Here is a 24,736-nt window from a genome sequence, read left to right as displayed (position 1 = left end):
AATCTATTTTAGATGTGCATTCAGCTGCCCATGGTTACATAGAAAAAATGAATTGACTTTCGCTGTGATTCAACAAGGCAATTCTTATGTTTGTAAACTTGTTTCATTGCACTGTTCAAGAGCACGGCTTCTTAAACTATGTGTCCTGAGCCCTAAATGGGGTCCCCTTGGCTCAATCTGGGGGTCCCAGAAAATTTTCTGATTGTTACCTACTGGCTCTCTTAGACATTTACACAAATCTGATGTGCAGTGTTTACAGTGACATCTACAGAAGATGCTTCAGTTGTAATTTCATAAGAAGGAAAATCAGCCTGTTAATCAAACCTTGGAAATGCTCATTTGTTATCAGGAAATATTTTATTTTTATACCTGTTTTATATACCTATATAACTGTGGTCACCTAAAAATTTCTCAGGCCAAAAGGGGTCCTGAGTGGAGAAGTTTAAGAAGCCCTGTTCTAGAGTGATCTCTCAGAAGGTATACAGTGTGCTCCGAAAGAAAAGAAACAATAATTTTTAATATATTGTGTTAATCCTCTTTCTTAGCCCAGACGTGAGATCATTTCTTCAGATGGACAATCCAAAGCACCAGTATGATCCATCTGAAGATGAGGATGAAAGGAACAGTCAAAAGGTAACTGTTGCCACACATCACCAAACATGGAGAAATTGTCTGATTTCCTACCCTAGTAAAATTTGTTGTTTTGTACTACAGCGTAAAGGGGAGCATTCTTTATGTTCCTGCAAGCTTGTGTCACTTTTCTAATATCTTTTTAAAATAATGTAACACTTAAAAAAAACTCAGGGACTAAATGCTTGCTTTTTTTGCTTATTCAGCTGTGTGCATGTGGAAATTGCTTTGATTAGCTTAATACTTTGGTTAGCTTGATCCTGATCCTTTGCCCCATCAACAATATATAAGTAAATCTGCAGTATTAAGAAGTAGCTGCTTTTCTGACAGTCACTCTGATAACTGCATCAATATATAATGTTATGTCACCCACCAACAATGGCTCCCTCAATTATCTATACCCAGAAGATACAAGTAGACAGGCAACAGCAGCAGAAACCCTTGATCTGTATCATAATCCATTTCATGCTCCATCTCTTGCACAGTGCACAAGTGGGCTGCCACAATTAGCTGACAGCTCTTTCATACCAATTGTATCAAAGACTTTCATAGCCCAGTAGTTAGCCAGCCTGCATAGCCGACATGTAGGACATAATTGTCATATGGCAATAACTCTGATTTCCCTCATCTCTGGTCTACCAGTATGTCTAATTTTTAACATAATCTTTTATCAAAATTGACTTTTTCTGCTTTTTATATTAGCCATATTTTTAATATTCTTTCCTAGACAGATACTTTGATATTTCAGAGCTGCTTTTGTTATTTTATGATCATATCAGTGTTTTGTGTGAAAGAAGCACTTTTTTTTTCGGCAGTTGTCCTGCTATGAGGATTGATAACTTGAAAGTTACCCAGATTCCGTCTTCAAAGAAACTTTAAATTGCAAGCGTATATCCACTTACATGGAAATAAATACCACTGACTTCAAGAAGACTCTCTTATTAGTAGATAATATGTATGTGGTTATGCTCTTCAAACAGGAGTGGGCAACTTCTGTTATTTTTGGAGTTCATCCTCCAGCAGCCCATCAGATTGTTTAGGTTAAATAGGTCTGCTCAAAGTCTCAGGCCAGGCACATCTGGAAGAACATAAGTTATCCACACCTGTGTTACCTTATATCTCATTTCAATACTATGTTCTCTTGAGAGCCATGAGTAAAGCAAGAGAACAATACTATGTGTTATTACTTTGATTATGCTTTTACTGCATGGCAGGGAGTTGGACTGGATGGCCCTTATGATCTTTTCCAACTTTATGATTCTACTAATGCTTTAAAAACACCCACAATATGTCACAAATGTCCTTTTAAATAAAACTGTAGCAACTGTGCTTACTTCAGTGAGCTAGATAAAATTGTGGCTTTGTCTTCAGCTAATGGATCAGAAATAAATTATAGTCTTTTCATATTAAACAGTTAAGAACACATCTTAATGCTGGATTGATATTCATGTACTGCAAGCGAGTATTATAGTTTATAAGACAATTAAACAGCCTCTGAGTTGTTGATGATTTTGTTATATATGTTTCAACACTTATTTCTTAAATACAGTAGAATCTACGTTAAATCGAACTCAACCTACTGGAACAATCTTGTGATCAGTAAGAAAAGAAAAGAAAAAAAGGGGGAAATAAGGCTTTAACTAAAAATTAAAATAAAATAGTTATTTATTATGCAATAAAATTAGTTTTATAATACAGTAAAACTGTATTACATTAAGTTAAGTTTATCTCCATTTGCCTTTAACTACAATATTTCAATTTCAAGTCAATATATAGTTTCTGGTATGGTATAATATGCGGTAGAGTATTAAGCATATTTTTGATAGTAACTCCCAAGGAACCAGAAAATACATGTATCTGGCACCTACCAATCCCCATGAGCACCTGTTAACTGAGTTTCTGCTGTGACAGTATTCAGAGAATTCAAGAGGAAAGATCTATTGTATCTCATTAGGTTTTTATCATTTCAATATTATCCCAGTGACCATTTGCATATCAAATAAGCAGTGAACTTGCATAAGTCTGTGAATATTTTTTCAGTACCTTGAAATTTATAAGTGAAAATAAAGGCCACTGGGGGCAGTTATAGGGACATTTCTTCACATGCTACTAGACCCTCTGTCTGGTTAACTGATGCTTGGCTTTGACAAGAGCATCAGGATTCATGAGCCACATTTTCATCTACAGTACTGTGGAACAATTTAAAACACAAATGGATATCTTGCCCATGTTTGGTGACTAATGCTGTAAATGGCTTCCTTTCCATAATTTAGATATTAAATATATTACCAGAAGCAAAAGACGGTCTCTACTGAGGAAAGGAAAAGCTGTGGCTATATGAAATATTCTCTAAACACATAGGTAGCATTTAGTGTAGTGACTTCCAGTGTTACTTTTCATAACTGCATTTCCTTTGTCAGAGTCATAGCTTTTTGTCAAAACAACTTGAATTTTCCCTTGGTCAGCACTCCAAGTTATGTGGAAAATATAGACTTTGGTCTGAAAAATAAGAGAACTGTCTGAAAAACAGTGTTGAAAACAGAGCAATTTACACTTTTAAGGTTTTTTTTTTTCAGTTTGCAAGACACCCCTACAGTGACTGGAATCACACTAATTAACCTTTGTTCCTTTGAAAAACCAGGCTACAAAAGGACAGTTGTATACTTTGTGTAAAAAAAATAAACTGGATATTTTTTTCCAAGGAGAGGGAGAACTATTACCTGAAATGTTAAGATTCCTAATAAATGCATATGTTTGAAATTTTATCTGATTTTTATGTTTGTTTTTGTCTTGCATTGAACAGCTAAATTCTATCTCACAAAATATCAACCTGGGACCATCTGGAAATCCTCAGTAAGTTTCAGTTAAACATCAACCACACTTTGCACTGTCTTTGTTAAGTATAAAAAATAAAACAAGTACATGAATATATTTGCTATTTTTAGCTGTTTGAAGAAAGTGGAACTATGGTAACTTGGAATGGAGTAAACCTTTTCTTGTGTTTTATGCAAGTTTAAGGCTGATGTAAGGGGAAAAGAGGAACTTCTGGGAAGTGAATGAAACAAATGTTGAGCAAAACAAGTGTGGAGGGCAGTGAGAAATTTATTCATAAAAATAAAGGGCTTTGGATCAAGTGCTATTCTGTCAGGATGAAAAGGAGCAGATGTCTTATTTTCTGAAATTGAATTATAGCAGGGATAGTCCCACCAGTAGGCACAGCAGGATGACAGAGTTTGGGTGACATGGATGGGCGGTGAACGGTTAGTTTTATAGAATCAGTCCTATGTGCTAAAATGACATGGATGGTTTTGGGTACTATGTTATTGACAGGTGGGTAGTAGAGACAATGTATCCTCTACTTCAGGCAGTAGAATGGATTAGAGTGGCCTGGCAATGAGGGAGACGATACCAAAGGGATGATCACTGGAGAGAGAAATCGGTGATTGGGAGGAAGATTAATATGTGGAATGTTGGCCACTATGCTGCTAAGTAATACCACAGAAGTCTTAATACCTTGACTACCTTAAGTGACCTTCTTTATTCTGAATCCTTTTTAGCGCTAAACCAACAGACTTTGACTTTCTGAAAGTTATTGGGAAGGGCAGCTTTGGCAAGGTAAGCTTTTTCAAAAAAAATCTTACGTCAAGGGCAGGCAATTTCCAGAGATCCAGGGGATACATTCCACCCCACTTTTCCAGACTTCAGAGACTTTAATCCCTCCCCGTGCCCCACACCTGACAATAGTGTCGTAGGAGGCACAGTTGACATTTGCCAACATTTTTAAGAGCAGTTTACTTAGGGGGTGTTTTCTGGTCATTTACGATTTTGAGCTTTGTGATCTGTGTGATCTTGAAAATGCTGTCCCTAGCCAATTGAATCCCCAAGCAGTGCTGAATTAGATATAGATTTACACAAATACATGCACATACATACATATACACAAACACACATACAGATAATTTTTCCTGAATGTTGCAGGGTTGGGTGCAAACCAGGGGCAGGAGTATTTTACCCATCCCTTTGTGTATGTTCTGTCTTCCTACTGTTCCATTTGATATTGCTTTGATTTTATTGTTTAGGAAAATTCTCTTTCCTTAATGGCATGAGTGGATGAACTATAGCTCAGTGGTAAAGCAGTTAGCTTCTATATACAGAGGTCCCAGCTTTGATTGTCAGCATTCCTATTTTAAAAGAATTATATAGCCAGTGATGCAAAAGTTATTTGCCTATAACCCTGAAGAGATTATTTCAATGTGTAAATAATACTGGACTAGATAAGCCGCCCCGAGTCCCCTTCGGGGGAGATGGAGGTATATTATAAATAAACTACTACTACTACTACTTATTATTATTATTATTATTATTATTATTATTATTATTATTATTATTATAAATTGTCTACATTTTGTGGAGGATATGGGGTCCTCCTTACATTGGACTCTCTTTGGCTACAGCCTCATGATAAGGAATGGTGGAAATCATAATCTAAAAGCAAATTTCAATCTGTATCCAAATTCTTCTTCAGGTTCTTCTCGCAAAACGAAAACTGGATGGAAAGTTTTATGCTGTTAAAGTACTACAGAAAAAAATTGTTCTAAACAGGAAAGAGGTAAAAGGAAATAGATATTTCATTTTTCCCTCTAATTACAAAATTGTTCCTATTTACTAATTGACCTTTCACTTCCTTGCAGCAAAAACATATCATGGCTGAACGTAATGTCCTGCTGAAAAATGTGAAACATCCATTTTTAGTTGGATTGCATTATTCATTCCAAACCACGGAGAAGCTTTATTTTGTTCTGGATTTTGTTAATGGAGGGGAAGTAAGTATATTTTGGAGTATTTATCTTGTGGAGGAATGGTATCTGCTAGAAACAAAGGTGTCACTACCTCAGTCACCCATGTGGACATTTTCAGATTTTGGAGTATTTCAGATTTCAAAATTCTAAATAAGGGATCCTCAACTTGTATTGAAAGTTAAAATGTTAGATTACCAGCATATGGTACAATCAGTAGCAGTGTATTTTGGCCTAATATCCTTAATGAAGAATAGCTAGTTCATTTGCCAGCTGGAGGAGAAGCATGCAGAGGCAACAGATGTGACAAAATAAGGAAATGGTTAAGGGAAGGATGTGATTAATTATGCACTGAAAGAATCAATTTTCACTCTTTTTATAGTTGTTCAGCGGGAAATTGCAGATTGTGATAATCTGTTGCTAAGAATGACAACATAATGCCACAGTCTTTTAACTTGCATTCTGAATGGTTTCAGCTCTTCTTTCATTTGCAAAAAGAACGTTCCTTTCCTGAACACAGAGCCAGGTTTTATGCTGCTGAAATAGCCAGTGCATTGGGCTACCTACACTCCGTTAAAATTGTATACAGGTAAAGATTTATATTACATGCAGTTGTTAAAAGTACAGATAAATTATCAAAGTTGACTAGAAACATTTTGTACTCTTACTACTTATTTGGGTCTACCACTAACAGTTTACATTTTTAAAATATACAAAACTAATTCACAGCAACTAATCATAACAACCAACATAGAAAACATGAAAGAAAAGCAAGAGAAAGATAAAGGAAAAAATACCCTGTACATACATAAACTTATCTATTTTATAAATACATAGTTAATATTTATGTATAGCTAAAACTAAACTGAAAATGTCAACAAAATTTATTAATGTAAACACACCTGAACTAATCAAAAACCTAACTTAAACAGAAATAACTCTGATTTGTCTCCAATCTCAGGCTGTAATGTGATAGTGGAAAACAATTAATATCATTAATTGTCATTAATAATATTATAGATCTGCCATTACAGATCATTACTAAATCTACTTGTTAACATATTAGTAATCACAACTACAAATCATTACATCATTCGATGTTCTGCAACTGCAAAATCAGGTATTTAAAAAACACTTCAGTTGGTTTATCCTTTAAATTCCACATCAGTTTGGGCAAGTTGTGCAACCTGGACAACCTATTCTCAGTAATTTTGTTCATTTCCATGTTTGATCGAAAATTATTCTTGTCATTGCAATTATATATTGAAGTAGTAGTTCGTGTTTATTGTCCAATTCCTTATCAATAATGCAGAACAGAACATTTGTGGTGTCATTACAAACTCTACCTTTACAATGGTTTCATTTAACATATAAATCTTAGAACAATGGCTTTTAACCTACTTGCAAGTCTATTGCATATGAAAGAAAGATCCTTCCTTATCCTGGTAACCCTAACATTGATTTGATACACACTTGGGCATTTTGACAACTTGTTTGGCATTAGATATATCATCTTTTACATATTTTTTATTATACAAACTGAATTTTATAGCTTTACTCTACGTTTTCCCTACACCTCCACTTGCACGCTACACCCAAAATATTGGAACTACATTATCATTTGTTCTGTCTCTAACTTCAAGAAACAAATGTATGCTTATTAAGCTGTGTGTTCATTTTTACACAAGTCTAAGTAGAATTAATTTTTTCTAGCCCTAATAATTTTTTCCTTATATTGGTTGAACCTCTCCATGAGTTGCAATTAAGATCTATATGTTCCATAGGAAGTTTCTCACTCTCTTGACTTCCAGTGATCTTGGTCTATACACAAAAGATCTTTGTAAAATAACCAGTTCTGTTTGTAAAACATTTCCCTCTTGAAGAAAACTTTATTCAGTAAGTTATCTTAGAGAAGCCCCTTTGTTTATGTTCAAAAGTGCCTTCCTAATACAGTGAGTTTTAAATCCAGCATGTATCTTGACTTTATCTTCCCAAATATATCCATGCTAACTAACCAAATCTTAAATCATGACCCTCCAAATGCAAGAGCCTCTGCCACTAACAGTTTTTTTAACATACACAAAAATCTGAATTATTTTAAAAGCCCATGCAAGCATTCATATTTATTGTTAGACATTTTACTCAGGTGTCTGATTCTGAACTGTCTTTTCCTTTTTTTATGTGTATATTCAGAGATTTAAAACCAGAAAACATTCTTCTAGATTCATTGGTAAGTAGATAAACCTATTGCCCAAGAATGCTTTCAGGTACTGCAATCACTCACACTGTACACTGTTTTACAGTAGAATATCTGTTCTCAATGCAGGGACATGTTGTCTTAACAGATTTTGGGCTTTGTAAAGAAGGAATGGCTACTTCGGACACTACAGCAACATTCTGTGGAACTCCTGAGGTGAGTTCATTTCTGTCAATAGTGGTTTTGTTATATATTGAAGATACCACTTCTGATTTTTCCGGGACAGGATTTATAGAGTGGATGATAAAACAGATCTGTCTATAGCAATGCAAGCACCTAGCTTCATGGTCCTTTCTACTTGTTCTCCTTTTTTGCTGGAAAGTAAAACCATCCACTTTTGTCAGGAGCTAAATGTGTAGCCAGGTTTTTAAGAAAGCATGTGAATGCAAATATTGGCCTTGCACAAGTAGATTTGAAAATAATGCCTATTATGTATGTATTATGATAAAATGAATTCAGCTTAAACATTAGAAACATAGTGCTAAATAAGGATACAGGTTGTCAATGGACCAGGCTATATAAGGAGGTTATAGATTTTTTTGCTCCTTAAAGCAGAACAAAAAGGTCAAGCTGAGTTAATGGGTACAAAAAAGCTATGTTTTAATACTGTTGAGAAATGCCCAACATTATAAGATAACTTCTAAACTTCTAATGTGTCTATTGAAATTTGCCAGACAATATATACTCAGACAAATAAGTACTATATGTCCTCCTACAGTACCTTGCCCCTGAGGTGATCAGAAAACAGCCCTATGATAACACAGTAGATTGGTGGTGCCTTGGAGCTGTTCTATATGAAATGTTATATGGTTTGGTAAGTATTTAGTGATTTTCACATCTCATGCCTTAACTAATACATCTGAATTATTTTGAATGTTGGTTGCTAGGATACATGGTTTACTTGTGTTCTTCCATGGCTGACATGAAGTGCAGGACTTGCCTGGATTTGTCAGCACTAATCTTGTTCACATGAGAGCCAGTGTGGTGTAGTGGCTTGAGCATCGAACTATGACTCTGGAGACCAAGATTAAAATTCATACTCAGCCGTAGAAATCCACTGGGTGACCTTTGGCAAGTCACATTCTCTTAGCTTCAGAGGAAGGCAAAATCAAATCCATTCTGAACAAACCTTCTTGTGAAAGGTTTGTCGTAGAGTCACCATAAACTGGAAGCAGCCCAAGACAACAGCAATATTATTTACAGTAGAGTAGTTTATTGGTAAATGCTGGTGTTTGGTTCCAGAACCCACTGTGGATACTAAAATCTATGGATGCTCAAGTACTATTATATAAAATGGCATTCCTTATATAAAATGGCAGACAACTCAAACAAGGGCCAGAGAGAGCCTGCAAATCTATGAAATGGTGGAAGGCTACAGCATAATATCAGCATGCATGATAATCAAGGTTTGCTTTTTTGATTTTTTAAAAATATATATATTTGAGCCATGGATGCAGAACCTATGGACGTAAAAGTCCTTCCTCCACTGTATCAGGACCAGGCATGTAGCCGGGGGGGGGGGGGGGGGGGGCTTGAGTGGCTTCAGCCCCCCCCCCCCCCGAAATTCTCAGGGTGGTTCGCGAGAAGGCCTTACATTTATTATTTAAACTGTTATGTTTATTCATATCATGATCTGATCGCCATGCTCAAAATATCCCATATGCATGGAGGTACTGGGATAACGATACAAAAGGTTTGCTAGGGTAAGACCCCCTCTCACTCAGATTCAGCCCCTCCCCCGAACCAAAATCCCAGCCCCCTCTGAATCAAAATCCTGGCTATGGGCCTGACCAGGACCGTTCCTGATCACAAGATGTAAGAACAGAACATTTATTGTTCATAGTTATGTACTGGTTGCTTTATTTTCAACAGGTCTTTTATTGTTCTTGGTATTCTTTTGTTAATTTCCTGACTTCCTAGTGGAAACAGATTATGTCATCCAGCACAAATGAAACTGTCAACTGCGGCAGTAATTTGGCTATGCATTGCTAAACAGAATGGAACGAGCTAGAAAAAAAAATTGACAGTATCATTGACAGAGATATTAGGAACACATTCTCATTTGCCGTTCTATTTCTCCTTCATACTTCAGGAAAATATGTCAGTTTTAGACATTTATAGTTCAGAAATGTATATGTTTTTCAGCATTTGGGAGGATGCTCACCTTTCTTTCACTTTTTCAAAATGCTTTCTTTACCTTAGAAAAGGTAACACGAGGATGTTAGTTAAGCAGTGCTTTCAAACAGATAGTGAAAAAGCATTTTAAGTTGTAGTAACAACTGATAAGAAGAATGTGAGTGAAAATATGGCAGAAAAATATAAACAGCAAATATTGCCAAATGGAACAAAACTGCTCTCCTGTCGTGATCATGAAGGCTAGAGATTTTGAACAACTCTGATTGTTTTCATTTCCATTCACTCTGAGGTTTTTTCCTTGAAATCCAGATGCAACCCGATGTGTGCCTTGGGTATCAGCTTGTGCTTTGGCTACATAATGATCTGTCCAGATTTTATTTTATTTTATTTTTGTTATATTTTTAGTTTAGTTGACTGCTAGGTCTTGGAGTGGTTAGCAAATATGAAACTGTAAGACAGAGAAGACCATTAATAAAAATATTTAATATGTATCACTTTGTATTGATGCCAGTCATAAAGGAGGCGTTGAGAAGATATTTTAAAGTATTAATTTCAAAAAGCCCAAGAAAAGAGGATTTCAGTTTCTCTTGAGCCTCATATCAAAAACTTACTACACAGATAACTGGATGTTCTTGGGTATTGTCTCCCTAGTGAGCTCTGTGGCCAACTTGGCTGTCATTGCCCAGATTTGCTAACGCAAGTGATCATCCCAAATTATGCCCCAAGTCCAGTTAGATACTTGCAGTAACCATATGATACCCAGCTCTCTCTGGTGCTCAAGATTTGCTCCCAAGAATTTCCAACCTTCTGGAGAAGGTATTTAGGGTGCACCTCCTGCTAACATGTGTATAAGGACAGTTTGGCACTGAACCTTATGCTTTTACCCCAACATTGTTTCCTATCTGTGTTCCTCTCATCTTCTTTCTAGCCTCCATTTTACTGCCGTGATGTTGCTGAAATGTATGAAAACATTCTTCACAAACCCCTACATTTAAGGCCAGGTATCAGTCTCACCGCTTGGTCTATTCTGGAAGAACTTCTGGAGAAAGACAGGCAAAACAGACTTGGAGCTAAAGAAGATTTTGTATGTATAGTATATGAAGTCAATCTAAGTAAATAAATAGAAGACCATTGTTATGTTTAGGACTATAACAACACTAAATAAGAATTCTAAATATTGTCTTCACTTTCAAATTATTGGTTGCTGTGTTAAACCTTAAAAGTATGTGTAAACTGCTTGATATGAAACATTGAGACTGAGGTTAGGTGTTGAACTTCTGTCTAGCAGGAAAAATACACTTCCTAATACTGTCAGTTTTAGTGGCAGGTTTTTTTTTTCAGTTAAAGGTGTACCTAAATTACACAAAGCTTTATTTATGGATGGAATTTCAGGTTTAGTGGTATGGGGAAAATATTTTTGCATCAAAAAGTAAATCAATAGATTTATCAGTGAACATGTTCCATCTATAGCTCAGAGTCGGTCCAACAATGAGGCGAATTGAGCAGTCACTTCAGGCGCAAAACATATGGGGGCGCAGTCGAGACTGCTTTTTCTGTTGATTTGTTGTAAAACATGATGTTTTGGTGCTTAATTTGTAAAATCTTAATGTAATTTGATGTTTAATAGGCTTTTCCTTAATCCCTCCTTATTATCCAACATTTTCACTTATCCAACATTTATTTTTCAGTGATTGGGTTTTTTTTTGGGGGGGGGGGCGCCAAAATTCTGTTCGCCTACACTTGAAAAATACTTAGGGCCGGCTCTGCTACAGCTGAATGTATAATGAAGATTTGTTATCACTGATCCAATATGCATTAATGGCACTTAAGCATAGGTTATGGTTTTCAACAGTATGCAGTGTTTTTTTTCTAATTAGAAAGTTTTACATAGACGTTTTAAAGCGGTTTATTAGAAGGAGATGATTATGGAAGGCAATTAAATCTATATTCAGGCAGTCCTCAAGTTATGAATTTCACATATATATTTAATAGTGCAAGGTAAATATTATACCCATATTGTATAGGGTAAACTGAAGCAGAGAGCGCAGCTTACCTAAGAATACCTGTAGAAGGAAAACTTGAACTGGGGTGTTCTGATTCACACCTTAGCCAATAAACTTCATTCTGGCAATTAAAAAAAAAACTTCCATTGATCCATTTTAAAGTGGGGCCCTTTCTGACTCAAAGAAGAATTCCAATATATTTCTGGGGGTAAAAGTAACATTTTTTTTACAAGAGTGTTTCTGAGTGCAGAATCAAGAATATGCTAGTATGAGAAATATCATTTTAAAGTGGAGTGCTGGTTTTGGATAGCAAACTGTGTAGCTGCCAGTCCCCCATTTCTCCTCACCCCCAAAATCTTTGAATTTTGACTATTTTCCCCATTTTAAAATTGTGCACAACAAGTAGTTGAAAATCTAAGACATTGTTTACAGCTCTTGAGATGACAGTCTGTGGGTCATATTCTATGTGAATTCTGCAGTAAAGATAATTTGGAGGAACTGAAAATGTTCTATCTGCCTCTGTATAGTCAGATCAGTGATGATGTGATTTAATCACATAGTAGTTGTAAATTCCTCAGATCCTGAATGTTTCAAGTATTAATCCTCATGTATTAAGATTTTAAAAGCCCATCATGTGAGCAGAGAGATGCTTTTTGGTCCCAGTGAGAATTACAGTGTATTGCAACTTAGGATAAGTTATACATTTCTTGTCTTGTTCAGATATTTCTTGACCTTAGTGAGAATTTCAAAATTCCCATCCACAGAAGAAATTTTGATTTGCTTAAATCGGACAACACAATGATGACTACACCCCATCACTTGTGATTTGTGGCATCATGATTTGGTAGAAAACAGCACTAAATGGTTTCTCTTTTTTTTTTTCAGGAGACAGTATTTTAGGGCTAGTTCTGTGTGGATTCTGCAAAAAAAATGTAAACGAAAAAGTTCTGTCCTCGTACATAAGAGTTAAATAGTCATCCTGTTGAAGGACTTAAACTCCTTTAAAAAGCATTGAGTCATTTAATCTCCTAGTATTGCTGGCTGAGCATTGCTTTTCTTCCTTTCTAAGCTTCTCTGCCTCGGTAGTTAAAAAAACCATATTATTGCAGGGATGAAACAAAAAAAGATACTAAGCTGATTATTTTAAAACAGTAACTTCCCCAACGCATTTTGTCCTTTCCTTTTCCTCACCTTTTGTTCTTTGGGATTATTGGCCAGAGAAAGCATGAAAGGGAGATGTACACTGACGATATAACTTTTCCTGTATTACAAACACATACAGAACAGATGGCTGCGTTCTGACTCATCCAGTTTGTTTAATATTACTGTTATATGCTTATACAAAGATCAGCAACATGCTTATTAGCCAGCACTGACAACTCCATAGAAAGAACACACAGATAATTGAAAGAAGTCTTGCAACCTTGGTTTTTTTAGAATACTATTAGGAGTAAGAACAGAAATGGTCAAGGGTTGCTCCCTGTATTTCATTGATGATAGAAGGGTAACAGATAGTGATCCTGCACCCATCCATTTAAGGTGTACAGTACTTAAAGTCAGCCATGTAATTTTGCCATGGCAGACAGAAAATCCCGTAAGCACCTCTGCCTATTCTTTACAGTGAAAGTATAATAATATAAAAGTAAATAAATAATAATAATAATCTTTATTCTTATACTCCGCCTCCATCTCCCCGAAGGGATTCGGGGCGGCTTACATGGGGCTACAGCCCAGGCAAATACAATAAGAAACATAAAATATAGCAATTAACAAAAAACACGCATGAATGAGAATAAACATTAACATAAAGATAGCAAAAACATTAGTTAAAAAGGCATATTAAAATACGACAGTAGAATCATAAAAACGAACTGGGCAAAAGTGTGCTGAGCAAGTTTTGTAAACATGAGGTAGTTGGTAAGGTGCTACAAAATCATGGAAGATGTGGAGTGGGGTAAACCCTGTGGTTATAACAAAAAATTAACAAAACAAGGTGCAACCAATCGGAAAATGGCTAAGAATTTGTTGCCTGATTGTTACACCTTACCTAATGGCTGACTCTGTAACCTTGCCAACATTATCTTGTTAAAACTATGGTTTATCCCTTTTGCACAAAAGTACTCAAAGAGTATCTGAAGATTGATGAAATGGTAGGCAGTTAAACAATTAGTATGAACTTTTCAGGGGAAACATTCCCTAGTGCAGTAGCCTCTGACTATTTTGGATCATAACTCCCACCATTCACGTGCTGGTCAGGGATGGATGGGATTTTTGCCTGTAGCCATAATTCGATGGGAAAACTCACACAAATTTGTTATGTGCAGCTATGCAGTGCATCCTTTAGACCAGGCATGGGCAAATTTCTGTCTTCCAGGTGTTTTGGACTTCAACTTCAATTGTGGGAGATGAAGTCCAAAACACCTGGAGGGCTGAAGTTTGCCCATGCCTGCTTTAGATCCTTTTATCTGCATTTTGAAGACCTATGCTCTTTTTCTGTCTCACATAATACTCCCTCCTCTTATGGTGAGTAGTTTCCTAGTCACCTGCTTTTTTTGCTGGCCTGTAACCACAGTCCTTTGAGTGGACATCTGTGAACTCACACAATATCTGCTTTTCCTCTTCTTTATGTTTCCTGCTCTCTAGAGCTTCTTGGCTACTGCTTTGATATCCAGGGAACTGAGGGACTATATGGGATTTGTGTTGCTAGAAGAGGGACTACCACCAAAATATGTACATAATAGCTTTAGCAGATTCAGAAAAATCTTCTTGCACAGGTGTCGTTTTGCGTGAATCACAGACACCTTGAAGAAAGTGGGAGTAGTACTCCAAAACATCTGGGTAGCACTGTGCTGGGGAAAGAGTCACATATATCACTAGTGCCAACAGTAAAGAGCTGTTTGATATATGTTAGACAAGTATATGTACCATGTGGCATAACTTGAATAAAGTGGACTTTATCTTTTATTTCAGCTTGAAATTCAAAGTCATCCCTTTTTTGAATCTCTCAACTGGACTGACCTTCTGCAAAAAAAGATCCCACCACCATTTAACCCTAATGTGGTAGGTGCAATGGCTTATACGATCTTAGTAGGTAATCCATCCAAGAAGCTACTGAAAAGACTGATAATAACTGCTTTTAGATTTAAGAAGATGGATAAAATACCTCATACCCTCATATCAAATTATTTTAAACAGAGGAATGATTTTTAAAAAGAACTGGGGGGGTTCATATAAAGCTTTAAATCCTATAGTAATCACAATGGCTAAATAGCGACAAGGGAAGATTGATTTTCCCATAATTGATATGAAACTGTGAAGCAGACTGAATCCAGATTTAAATATTCCCAGACATTTGTTAGTTTACTCAGAGACCAAACACCTGAACAAAGAGTCTAAAAAAGTTGGTAAGTTCCAACCATGGACTACTCCATCTAAAGGAGGGTATGGGAAAGCAGTTTGGGAGGGAGAAGAGAGCTTCGGTTGTTTTGTTTTGAGGTTTGTTTTATTTGTTGCTCTAGTTTCTGATTTTACTAAAGTTTTAAGTTCAATGCCAATTTTTGTGGGTCTGTTGAAGTAATATACTGTGGGCTTTACAAAGTTTTTTAAAAGTTGTTGTTGTTTTTAAAAAATCAAAACAAAAAGCAGGATAGCACAACAAACCCTGAATCTGTTTGACTGAAAATCAAGAGTTTACCATGCCTGTAAATTGTATTGACTTGCAACCAACAGAACAGAAGTTATGGGCAGTTGTCAATTTCCAATGTCATTCATGGTAAGCATAACAATTTAGTTTTTACAGTTGAAATTCAGCTTTGCAGCTCAGCCAAATCAAGCAAGCTCTGAATCAATCAGAACTTGAACATTTCTTAATGGAGCAGAATCTATCCTGAATTTTGTGATTTGTTAACATCTTGTCTACATACACTAAATTATTTTGCTAATTAGATTATTTTCCTCTTTTTGAACGGAAATGTGAGAAATATACTCTTCTTTGCCATTTTTGTATTGCTTTTATCTTTCAGTCTGGTCCAGATGACATCAGGAACTTTGATACAGCTTTTACAGAAGAGATGGTACCTTATTCCGTCTGCATTTCCTCTGACTATAATATTGTAAACGCCAGTGTACTCGAAGCAGATGATGCATTCATTGGATTTTCTTACGCTCCACCTTCTGAGGACTTATTTCACTAAAAAATTCCAAAGATGAGGAATGCATCAGAAGTCATCTCTTTAGACGGACTGAAACATTTTGATTGTGAACCTTTTCTAATTATGTACAACTAGTGCCTCATTTGATATGCCGAACAACATTTTCTGCTGTAATATGAGGAGTCTGGGCATTTTGGCTACTTAAGACTGTTACACCTGCTGAACAAAACTATTTTTTAAATCAAATACCTTTAGTTAGCTGTTCTTAGCCTTGAGACTCTTTTAAAATAAGGATACTGACTGTTTCCCTCCAGTTTACATTAGCATATCCGGATTTGGCTGTTTTGAATAACAGCTTGCTTTAGCACATTTAAAAGCCTTTGTAACTAGCTATGTTGACTTTGTGCTCGAACTGCTACTATGCAATAATTTTGGTATATTACTATTTAAGCAAAGATAAGCTTACCCAGTACAGTCTTTCAGCCAAGTTGATTTATTGGCAATACTTCCCTTTCACTTCCTAGCTTGAATAAGAAGCAAAGATTTTTACAATATTTTTCACGTTGAAATCAAATGATGCCACCTTTATTCATAGTGGGTCCAGAAGTACAGTAATTTACTTCAGAAATTTGATTCATTCCAGCTGTAAAGCCTAAAAATGCACTCTCTGTGTATGTGGAACAATCCGCCTTAAATATTTATTGACAACAAGAACATGTCTCACACTGACTTCAATTTTTCCTCTTCTTGTAGAAGAAGTTGAAGTGTTATTTTCCCAAAGAAATAAATGACTAAAAACTTTACTGCATTTGTAGAAGGGAAGCTTCCTTCATGTATTTTGAAAACTAATATATTACAATGTGATTGTATTAAAAATCCATGTGTCTCTGAGACTTTCATTTCATTTAGTTCTTAATTAGCAACGAAATGCTGCCACAATCAGTTGTAAAATAAAGAATTCTCCAAAAAATTGAGCAAAATTGGAATTTCTCATTTGAAATAGTCTGTGGTGTCTTGTTTCCTCATTGGCCAAGATTTGAAGTGTAAAGAAGAAGCAACAAAAACAATCTATAAGATTGAAGAATACAAGATGCTGTAGGATATATTTCAGAGAAAGGAACTTGCAAAATCACCTCTGAGTATTCCTTACCCAGGAAAAGCCTATCGAATTTCTAATATTTGTAATTTGTTGAAGCATAATAGTGTTCTCTGGCTGGAAAAATTCAAATATCCTTCCCTATCAAACAACAAATTACAACAACAAACAGCTTTTGTTATGTGTTGTTGAAGGCTTTCGTGGCTGGAATCACTGGTGGGTTGCTGTGAGTTTTCCAGGCTGAATGGCCATATTCCAGAAGCATTCTCTCCTGATGTTTCACCCACATCTATGGTAGCATCCTCAGAGATTGTGAGGTCTATTGGAAACTAGGCAAGTGAGGTGTAGATATCTGTGGAATGTCCAGGGTGGGAGAAAGAACTTTTGTCTGTTGGAGGCAAGTATGAATGTTGCAATTGGCCAGCTTGATTATAGTTGAATAGACTTGCAGCTTCAAAGCCTGGCTGCTTCCTGCCTAGGGGACTTCTTTGTTGGGAGGTGTTAGCTGGCTCTGATTGTTTCCTGTCTGGAATTCCCCTGTTTTATGAGTGGTGTTCTTTATTTCCTGTCCTGATTTTAGCGTTTTTTAAAAAATACTGGGAGCCAGATTTGGTTCATTTTCATAGTTTCCTCCTTTCTGTTGAAATTGTCCACATGCTTGTGGATTTCAATGGCTTCTCTGTGTAGTCTGACATGGTGGTTGTTAGAGTGATCCAGCATTTCTGTGTTCTCAAATAATATGCTGTGTCCAGGTTGGTTCATCAAGTGCTCTGCTATGGCTGAATTAGTCTGCAGTGCCTTTCAGTCAGCAGACCATTAGACTACATATAAAATACAGTTAAAAACATCACAATAAAAGCATTCATGTTAAAAATAATTACTATCATACAGTTCAAAATATAAAATACCCTTGACTAGATATATTCGTTATTACAAAATACAGAATCACAGGGTTGTTGTGTTTTCTGGGCTGTATGGCCATGTTCCAGAAGCATTCTCTCCTGAGGTTTCGCCCACACCTATGGCCAGCATCTTCAGAGGTTGTGAAGTCAGATATACCTCACCTCCGAGGATGCCTGCCATAGATGTGGGCAAAATGTCAGGAGAGAATGCTTCTCGAACATGGTCATACAGCCCAAAACACACAACATCTCAGTATGAGCCACTGTTTGCTGTTGTTGCTAATGGTAATCTGACATCATTACAGAGAGGAACATGATCAACCTCTCTCCTTGGAGTGCCATTTTGATAAAAACGGGCCTAAAAAATTCATCCTGGGAACGTTTCATTATACATGGGCTCATGAGGTACCATGCCATGTCATTTAAACGCTGCTGCTCTCTATATTTCTTCCAACATTCACCATGATAACAAAAAGCAACATGGAAGTCATTTTGAAGAAGGGGAAATAGAGGAAGGAATGTTTGAAATGTTATTTATCAAACAGTCTCCTATCTCTAATGCTGACACCACATCAGCTCCCTTTCTTCTCGGCCACCACACTGTTTTCTCTACCTTCATTTTTATCACAAAGGAATAGCGAGAAGTACATTGTGGGAAGAATAAGGCAGGGAATAATTTTTTAAAGGCAGCTCTGCATGTCAAGCCAAATTATGACCCAATTTATAATCCTTTTGTTTGATTAAACACCTCCTACTTGTGTTGGATATAGGTTTATAATGGGGTAATAGAACTGGAAGGAAAGAGATACAGAGACAAGATATTGCAAAAATAGACGTGTCAGACTTGGTGCTGAATGTAAGTTAAGGAAGCTCATTTTGAATGAAGCATGTTCTGCACACATCTAGCTGGCAATAGGAATAGGAAAAAAGTATTAGTATAGATGGCTTCTCTGCAGGCTCCAGCAAACAGCCATTGCTCCTTTTAACTGTTTCTCAATTTAAATTTACAGTCTTTTGAGGTGGTTTCAATTTTTTAAATAGCTGAGGAAACCTTATTATGACTGAGCCGTGTCTGTCTCAGTGCCATTTTGAGGCCTAGCTGCTTTCACACAATTCGCACGTCTGAGTTTGAAAAATTGGACTGTTGTGAGGACTGTACTGCATTGGTTTCTGATACATGGCTGAAATGTGGAAGGTTAGAGCCACATTAGTAACTGGAGAAAGTATTAGCAACCTTATTGGTGGGTTCACCTTTATAATAGTACACACACGGCCAGGTTTGAAATAGCCACATGAAAATGGCATCTGAGGGTGTTCTTGAGGCAGTCACTCGACTGACAAATTGGCTGCCTTTTATATTGCAAGAAGAAAATAAGGCCAGTGGTCTGCAATGAAAATAAAATATCTCACTGCAAATGAAGTCATAATCTCAGGGGGAACTTTGAGGAGAAAGGTTGAGGGAAATATCTTGGCTGAAACGAATACATAATAGGTGGGAAACTCAGCCCTTTGCACCGCAGAGATGTATACATTGTAGAGGTAGGAAAACCGCCTCATGCTTCTTTAACAGAAGTCCCTTGGCTTGGCCTGAAAATACAGTTCTTTTTGTGATGCTTCATAAAGGCCACACAAGGGAAAGTCTATTCTGAAAAATTCACCTTGAATAATAATTGTAGTTATGTAATCATTTTCAGTAGTATGCTTTATATACTAGGCCACATTTGTCTTATATACGTTAGTTAGACTTCTTTCTAATTTGTTTTTTTTAATAGGAGCTAACGTTCTTTACTGTACTGTGATTTTAGGCCCCTTCTACACTGCCATATAATCCGGATTATTGAATCATAATCCACATTATCTGTTTTGAACTGGATTATGTGAGTCTACACTGCCATATAATTTGATTCAAAGCAGATAATCTGGATTTTACATGGCAGTGTAGAAGAAGCCTTAAGGAACATTTATGATAGTGACTTACATTTGTATGTAAATTCTGATTTGTTGAATTTATGCTGTCATTCCTTTAAATCCTAAATATATTTCAGAATGCAAAAGGAAAATTAATGTTTAGTGGAGGAGGTTGTGTAATGATTTCTCCTATTTGTGCCACATTTGTGTAGAATATTTTCAACATGACATTTAGTTCTTCTGGTACACTTAGGAAATTACGGTTTTGTATTAAATTATTCACTTTCGATGAATGTACAACATGTAGCACACGTATTTTATTGCTGATCCTTACTTAACATCTCCGATTCTTCTCCAGTAGACAAATCGGATCTAAGAAACCACTCATGAAAAATGAGACCAAATCTTCTGAAACTGAAAGAAACTGCCTTGGTTTATCTTGACAGGAGTGGTGGTCTTCAAAAATTTCTGGATGACTGCAAACTATACAATGGTGATAGTTATCAATTTAATGTTTTTGAAAAATCAGAACTATTCTGATTAAATAAATATTTGATTAATGTTAATGCTTCCAATTGTCTGGTCTTACAGACTCAAAGCAGAGTTGTGCTGTGTTTCGTTTCCTAATACTGATAAATCCATCTGATATTGTTGAATTGGATGCTGTCCTTGGAAACTATGTTATGCACGAACCTGTGAAAGCCACACGAATATTTAAGTCAGTAAGGAACCTTACATACTTTGGGGGAAAAACAAACATTTTAGAACTATTCTAAACCATTGTTTTCTTACAACGTGAATTGGATTTTGAATTATAGGTATGCTTTACAGCTGTTCAAACACTGTCACTAATACAGCAACTGCAGACTGAGGATCAGGTATGATTGTATTGTTTTAGATATTATGATTGAAAATAGAATCAGTTGTATTTAGAACATAGTTTCTTACTCCCACTTTTCTTCATAGTTTGGTGCAGTATCTTTTCTTAGAACAGAACCCCATTGTAATAAACTATGGCACAGCTAAAAATTAGACAAGCAAAATAAAGTAATTCCTACACATAGTAGGACCAGAACTTTGGACCAGAACTCTGGCATGAATTGTATCTGTCCACATCCCCAAAACAAAAACATCAAAGGAAATAATAAGTCTGTATGGAATACCCAATACAATGCTTTATATTTCTTATGACTGTCTTGCAGCCCTTGCAGTGAGGTACATGTCATAGATGGGTAGAGAAGGAAAAAAGAAATGATACACTTTCTGATGTGGGAAAAGAACCCATAATAAATAAAATTATTATTATTATTGGTAGCAGTTCAATGTTGGCTTTCAGTGAACACCACTATCATGCTATCAGTTGACCCTTGAACCAATTAATGCCCTACCCAGTTTGTCATGAAGGTGACAACCCTTTGGGTTTTGAAGCCAATTGTCTCAACTTCAAATTCTTCCTCAAATTAAAAAGGAAGCATATCATGCCTATTAAACAAAGGAATGTAGAGTGGATAAGTCCAACAATGAGCTAAGCCAAGGATCAACATTCCTCCTTTATATCTGGGCAGTGGATAGGAGACAAATCTTTGGTGTCCAATATAGTATCTGCCATGCAGGACCAACTGCAAAAGCCAGGCAAGCTACTTCAAAGAAACTCCCGACAATCTACACATTTCTGGGATCTGAAAGGAGAACAATGCAGCTGGTATAACAAGAGTATTCCTTCCCCTATGGTTTGTGCTTCCAGGATGCAAAAGAGGATCTGTAGTAGCTGAGGATGAAGGTCTTAGATAAGATGTCTACTTCCACTCAGACGTTAGATCTTAACCAAGAGAATACAGCAGCTAATGGTTAAAATTTAACTATAACATGGATATGTTGGGAATTATAAGTGTTTGAGTCTACTCATATGAATCATAAACTTATTGGCTAGATTTAACTATGTGAGTACTTAATACTAGCCTGTTGAACAAAATTGTAAAAAAAAAAAAAAGCAATAACGTATTTCAGATACCTAGCAAAAATACTTTGAAAAGCATTATTAAATGTTTATGGCATTCACAACTGAACCTTTTATAGACAACCCATAACTTGCAATGAGGATGAAGAAAGCATGAAGACTGCATTGTGTATTCTGACTGTAAGGAATGAGAGCCATGCTTTCCACAAAAAATGTTAGGATAAAATATTGTCTTCGGGCATAGGTTATTTATTTGGCTAAATTTACACATTTTTTCCTAAGTAGAATCCCATGTTTTACAATAAAAACAAATCAACTAAATTTGTTTCAAAACATTAAAAGATTACATTGTTAAGAGCTAGCACAAAACTTAAATACTAAAAGCAACAATAAAAATACAACGTAGGAGTAAATTCCTGCTAGAAAAAGAAGGCCCCCAGTCTGATGTACATATCACACATTTATAATAAACTGCTTCCCAAAATAATATAGCTCAGTGACAACTCCAATAGTAAGGCCTAATCCATCTTCCAGTCCCAATAAGAGTAGTCCTACAGATGTCAAATAAAACTATAAATAACTGATTTGCAAGTATAGTTGTTTGAATTTCTTTCAGCATAAAAAATGGAAAAGGTGGGAGAAGAATCTAGCAACATTTCTGAGACGAACTTATTTAAACTCACCGTTGCTGCCAGATCCACTACCCACATCCCTTTGTATGCTATTTCTGCCTTGGACTCACTTTAGGGACTCTCATATAAAAAGATGTAGCTTAAGGTGACTTAAAAGTGACTTGCCTGCTGTCTATTGCAATGGAATTCCATATGAAGAATTCAAAACACTTATTGTAACTACTAAGGCAAACTTTGAAGCCATGAGATGCCTCAAAAGTTATCCTGTTGAGGGTGAAATGAAGGTGAAATAGAGTGAGGCAGTCCCTAAAGTCTCAGTTGGTTAAGACCTGGCTCAGTAAGTTAATGGTAGCCAGGACAGTCCCTACAGCAGAGATATAGAATGATGTGAAAAGGAGCTTCCTAATCGCTATAGCTTTCTGACCAAAGCTGAAGGATATGTCCACATGCCTTTTTATATAACAAAGTTCTTGCGCCTCTTCGTTTATAATCAACATCAACTTTTCTTTCTTTCCTTAGATAAATATAGTGCTGAAATTAACACATTTGCCTTCCCTGCCTAGTTACGTTCTCAGCCTTTGCAAATTTCCATTTGACTACACTACTCAAAGATTTTATATATTAGAGGGAATAGTGGTTGCAATGACCACTGTGACAAAGTATACACAAGGAGCAAGATTTGTTTGTTCTGATGACGCATGTCAGCTTTCTGAAGGTACACAAACTGAATCCTTTCAAAAGCAGTAATACAGTAACCTTGTTATTTTCCTGTACTAAATTACTTATGCAGAATCTTATGGAGATACATGGACTGTTGGGAATATATCTGTGAAATGATAATATAAATGTGATTTCCCAGAACGGATTGGCATTGACATTGAAAGCAAATTAGCATTCAAACCTATACATATACCTATTGGTTATGTCTATTCATGATAATGTATATTTCAATAAATTCCCTACATATGAATCACTTGCTTGTTAATTCATTCAGTTGTGGAATTTTAAATGGTCAACAGATAGCATCCTAACATATAGTTCAAAACTTTGAATATTATTTTCCATGTCACCTTTTAACCATGTACACACTGTCTCTGTGTGGGTAAACATGTATGAGCAGGCAACATACTTTATAGCCAACTGAGGCCCCTGCAATTAAGACAAAAACTGTCTGCTGAGTGACTCAGAAATGAGTTGCAATGTTTTCCAGCATTTTAATTAATTGAATGGCATCGTCTTGTTTATTTTCTGGTATTTAATGATGGCAATGAAATGGAATTAAAAAGTGACAAAGTTTAACCTCATATTAAAGTTTGAAAATCTGACTCATATATTTCTCCTAGGGTTTCAGTATATAAGAGTGCATACTCCTGGGGCTACAGAATCTGCAACATTAAGAAATGATTTTGTTTGTAGTTTATGTACCTCACCACTGAGAGAAGACATGAAATATCGAGTACTTGGAGGTAAAATTATATACTGTTACTAGTATCCTAAATTATATCATTCTAATGGTTACAAATTTTAATATGGGGAGGAGTACTGTAGGTTAAGTAGGCAAGGAGAAAAAAAAGGAGGGAGTGCATGCAACTTTAAAAAAATCTCCCATATGTGTTAGGCCTTCAACAGGATCACATTTTTTGAAGAAATCTGATGTAAGAACTATTGAGCAGCAGAACAAAGAAATGGTTTGGGATGGTCTCTGATTCAATTAAAAATACATTATATATAAATATATTATTTTTATGTTTTTTAAGATAAACAAGTGGCTGAACTGATTGACAGTAAAGCAACTACTGCTTTCCAAGGGTTTTCCACCAGTAAAATACAAAGATTTCAGTCTTTCACAGTCTTTCTAAGAGGTAATTAGATGTTTAATTTAAAATATACATATTATGTAACTGAGATATGTGGCATCATTTCAGATATCAATACAGAATGTTCAACAACAATTGGTCAGAATAAATATTTTGCTTCCACAGTATACATGCCTCTGAACCAAAATGTGCAATTAAATTTACTTAAGTACATTTTTATATATGTGTGTATAATTTTGAATGGTTAATAATTACCAGCAAGGACATGAATTCTATTAAATAAGCAGTGCCTTTTCTACTGTAGTTGTAGTATAATTTCCCTTTGTCACAATGTAACTTCCTCCTTTCAGCTTCCTCTGATCAAATTGTTCTGTGACAATTCTGCAACATCCTTCCTCATTTAGCTGTTGCTCCCATGATTTCTACCATCTCTAGTTTCCATTATTCAATT

General features: G+C 35.9%; 2 protein-coding genes across 15 annotated transcripts in view; both read left to right on the top strand.

The window, feature by feature from the left end:
- The window catches only part of sgk3 (serum/glucocorticoid regulated kinase family member 3), a 79,121-nt gene extending 62,270 nt beyond the window's left edge, over positions 1 to 16,851 (top strand). For all 4 annotated transcript variants that reach the window (XM_008108535.3, XM_003219602.4, XM_008108533.3 and 1 more), the window contains exons 7-18: positions 546 to 633; positions 3,434 to 3,483; positions 4,188 to 4,245; positions 5,156 to 5,239; positions 5,322 to 5,453; positions 5,903 to 6,015; positions 7,620 to 7,656; positions 7,753 to 7,839; positions 8,402 to 8,497; positions 10,748 to 10,903; positions 14,793 to 14,882; positions 15,845 to 16,851. In XM_008108535.3, the coding sequence (XP_008106742.1) occupies positions 546 to 633; positions 3,434 to 3,483; positions 4,188 to 4,245; positions 5,156 to 5,239; positions 5,322 to 5,453; positions 5,903 to 6,015; positions 7,620 to 7,656; positions 7,753 to 7,839; positions 8,402 to 8,497; positions 10,748 to 10,903; positions 14,793 to 14,882; positions 15,845 to 16,015 (1,162 nt within the window). In that variant the 3' untranslated portion in view covers positions 16,016 to 16,851. The remainder of the gene's footprint in view (positions 1 to 545; positions 634 to 3,433; positions 3,484 to 4,187; positions 4,246 to 5,155; positions 5,240 to 5,321; positions 5,454 to 5,902; positions 6,016 to 7,619; positions 7,657 to 7,752; positions 7,840 to 8,401; positions 8,498 to 10,747; positions 10,904 to 14,792; positions 14,883 to 15,844) is intronic.
- Positions 16,852 to 16,994: 143 nt separating this feature from the next.
- mcmdc2 (minichromosome maintenance domain containing 2) overlaps positions 16,995 to 24,736 on the top strand; it is an 18,196-nt gene continuing 10,454 nt past the window's right edge. For 2 of the 11 annotated variants that reach the window (XR_010005968.1, XM_062980307.1), the window contains exons 1-6: positions 16,995 to 20,372; positions 20,471 to 20,601; positions 20,698 to 20,757; positions 22,988 to 23,183; positions 23,812 to 23,934; positions 24,226 to 24,330. Coding sequence is in view for 10 of the 11 variants with exons in the window: in XM_062980307.1 (XP_062836377.1) it covers positions 20,273 to 20,372; positions 20,471 to 20,601; positions 20,698 to 20,757; positions 22,988 to 23,183; positions 23,812 to 23,934; positions 24,226 to 24,330 (715 nt within the window). In the remaining variant the exon portion in view is untranslated. Of the gene's footprint in view, positions 20,602 to 20,697; positions 20,758 to 22,987; positions 23,184 to 23,811; positions 23,935 to 24,225; positions 24,331 to 24,736 lie in introns of all 11 variants that reach the window. The other 9 variants (XM_062980306.1, XM_062980304.1, XM_062980305.1 and 6 more) reach the window with 9 other exon arrangements.

Source organism: Anolis carolinensis, chromosome 4, assembly GCF_035594765.1.
Source record: "Anolis carolinensis isolate JA03-04 chromosome 4, rAnoCar3.1.pri, whole genome shotgun sequence".
In the NCBI taxonomy this organism is placed as follows: domain Eukaryota; kingdom Metazoa; phylum Chordata; class Lepidosauria; order Squamata; family Dactyloidae; genus Anolis; species Anolis carolinensis.
This window is presented reverse-complemented; position numbering and strand designations above follow the sequence as displayed.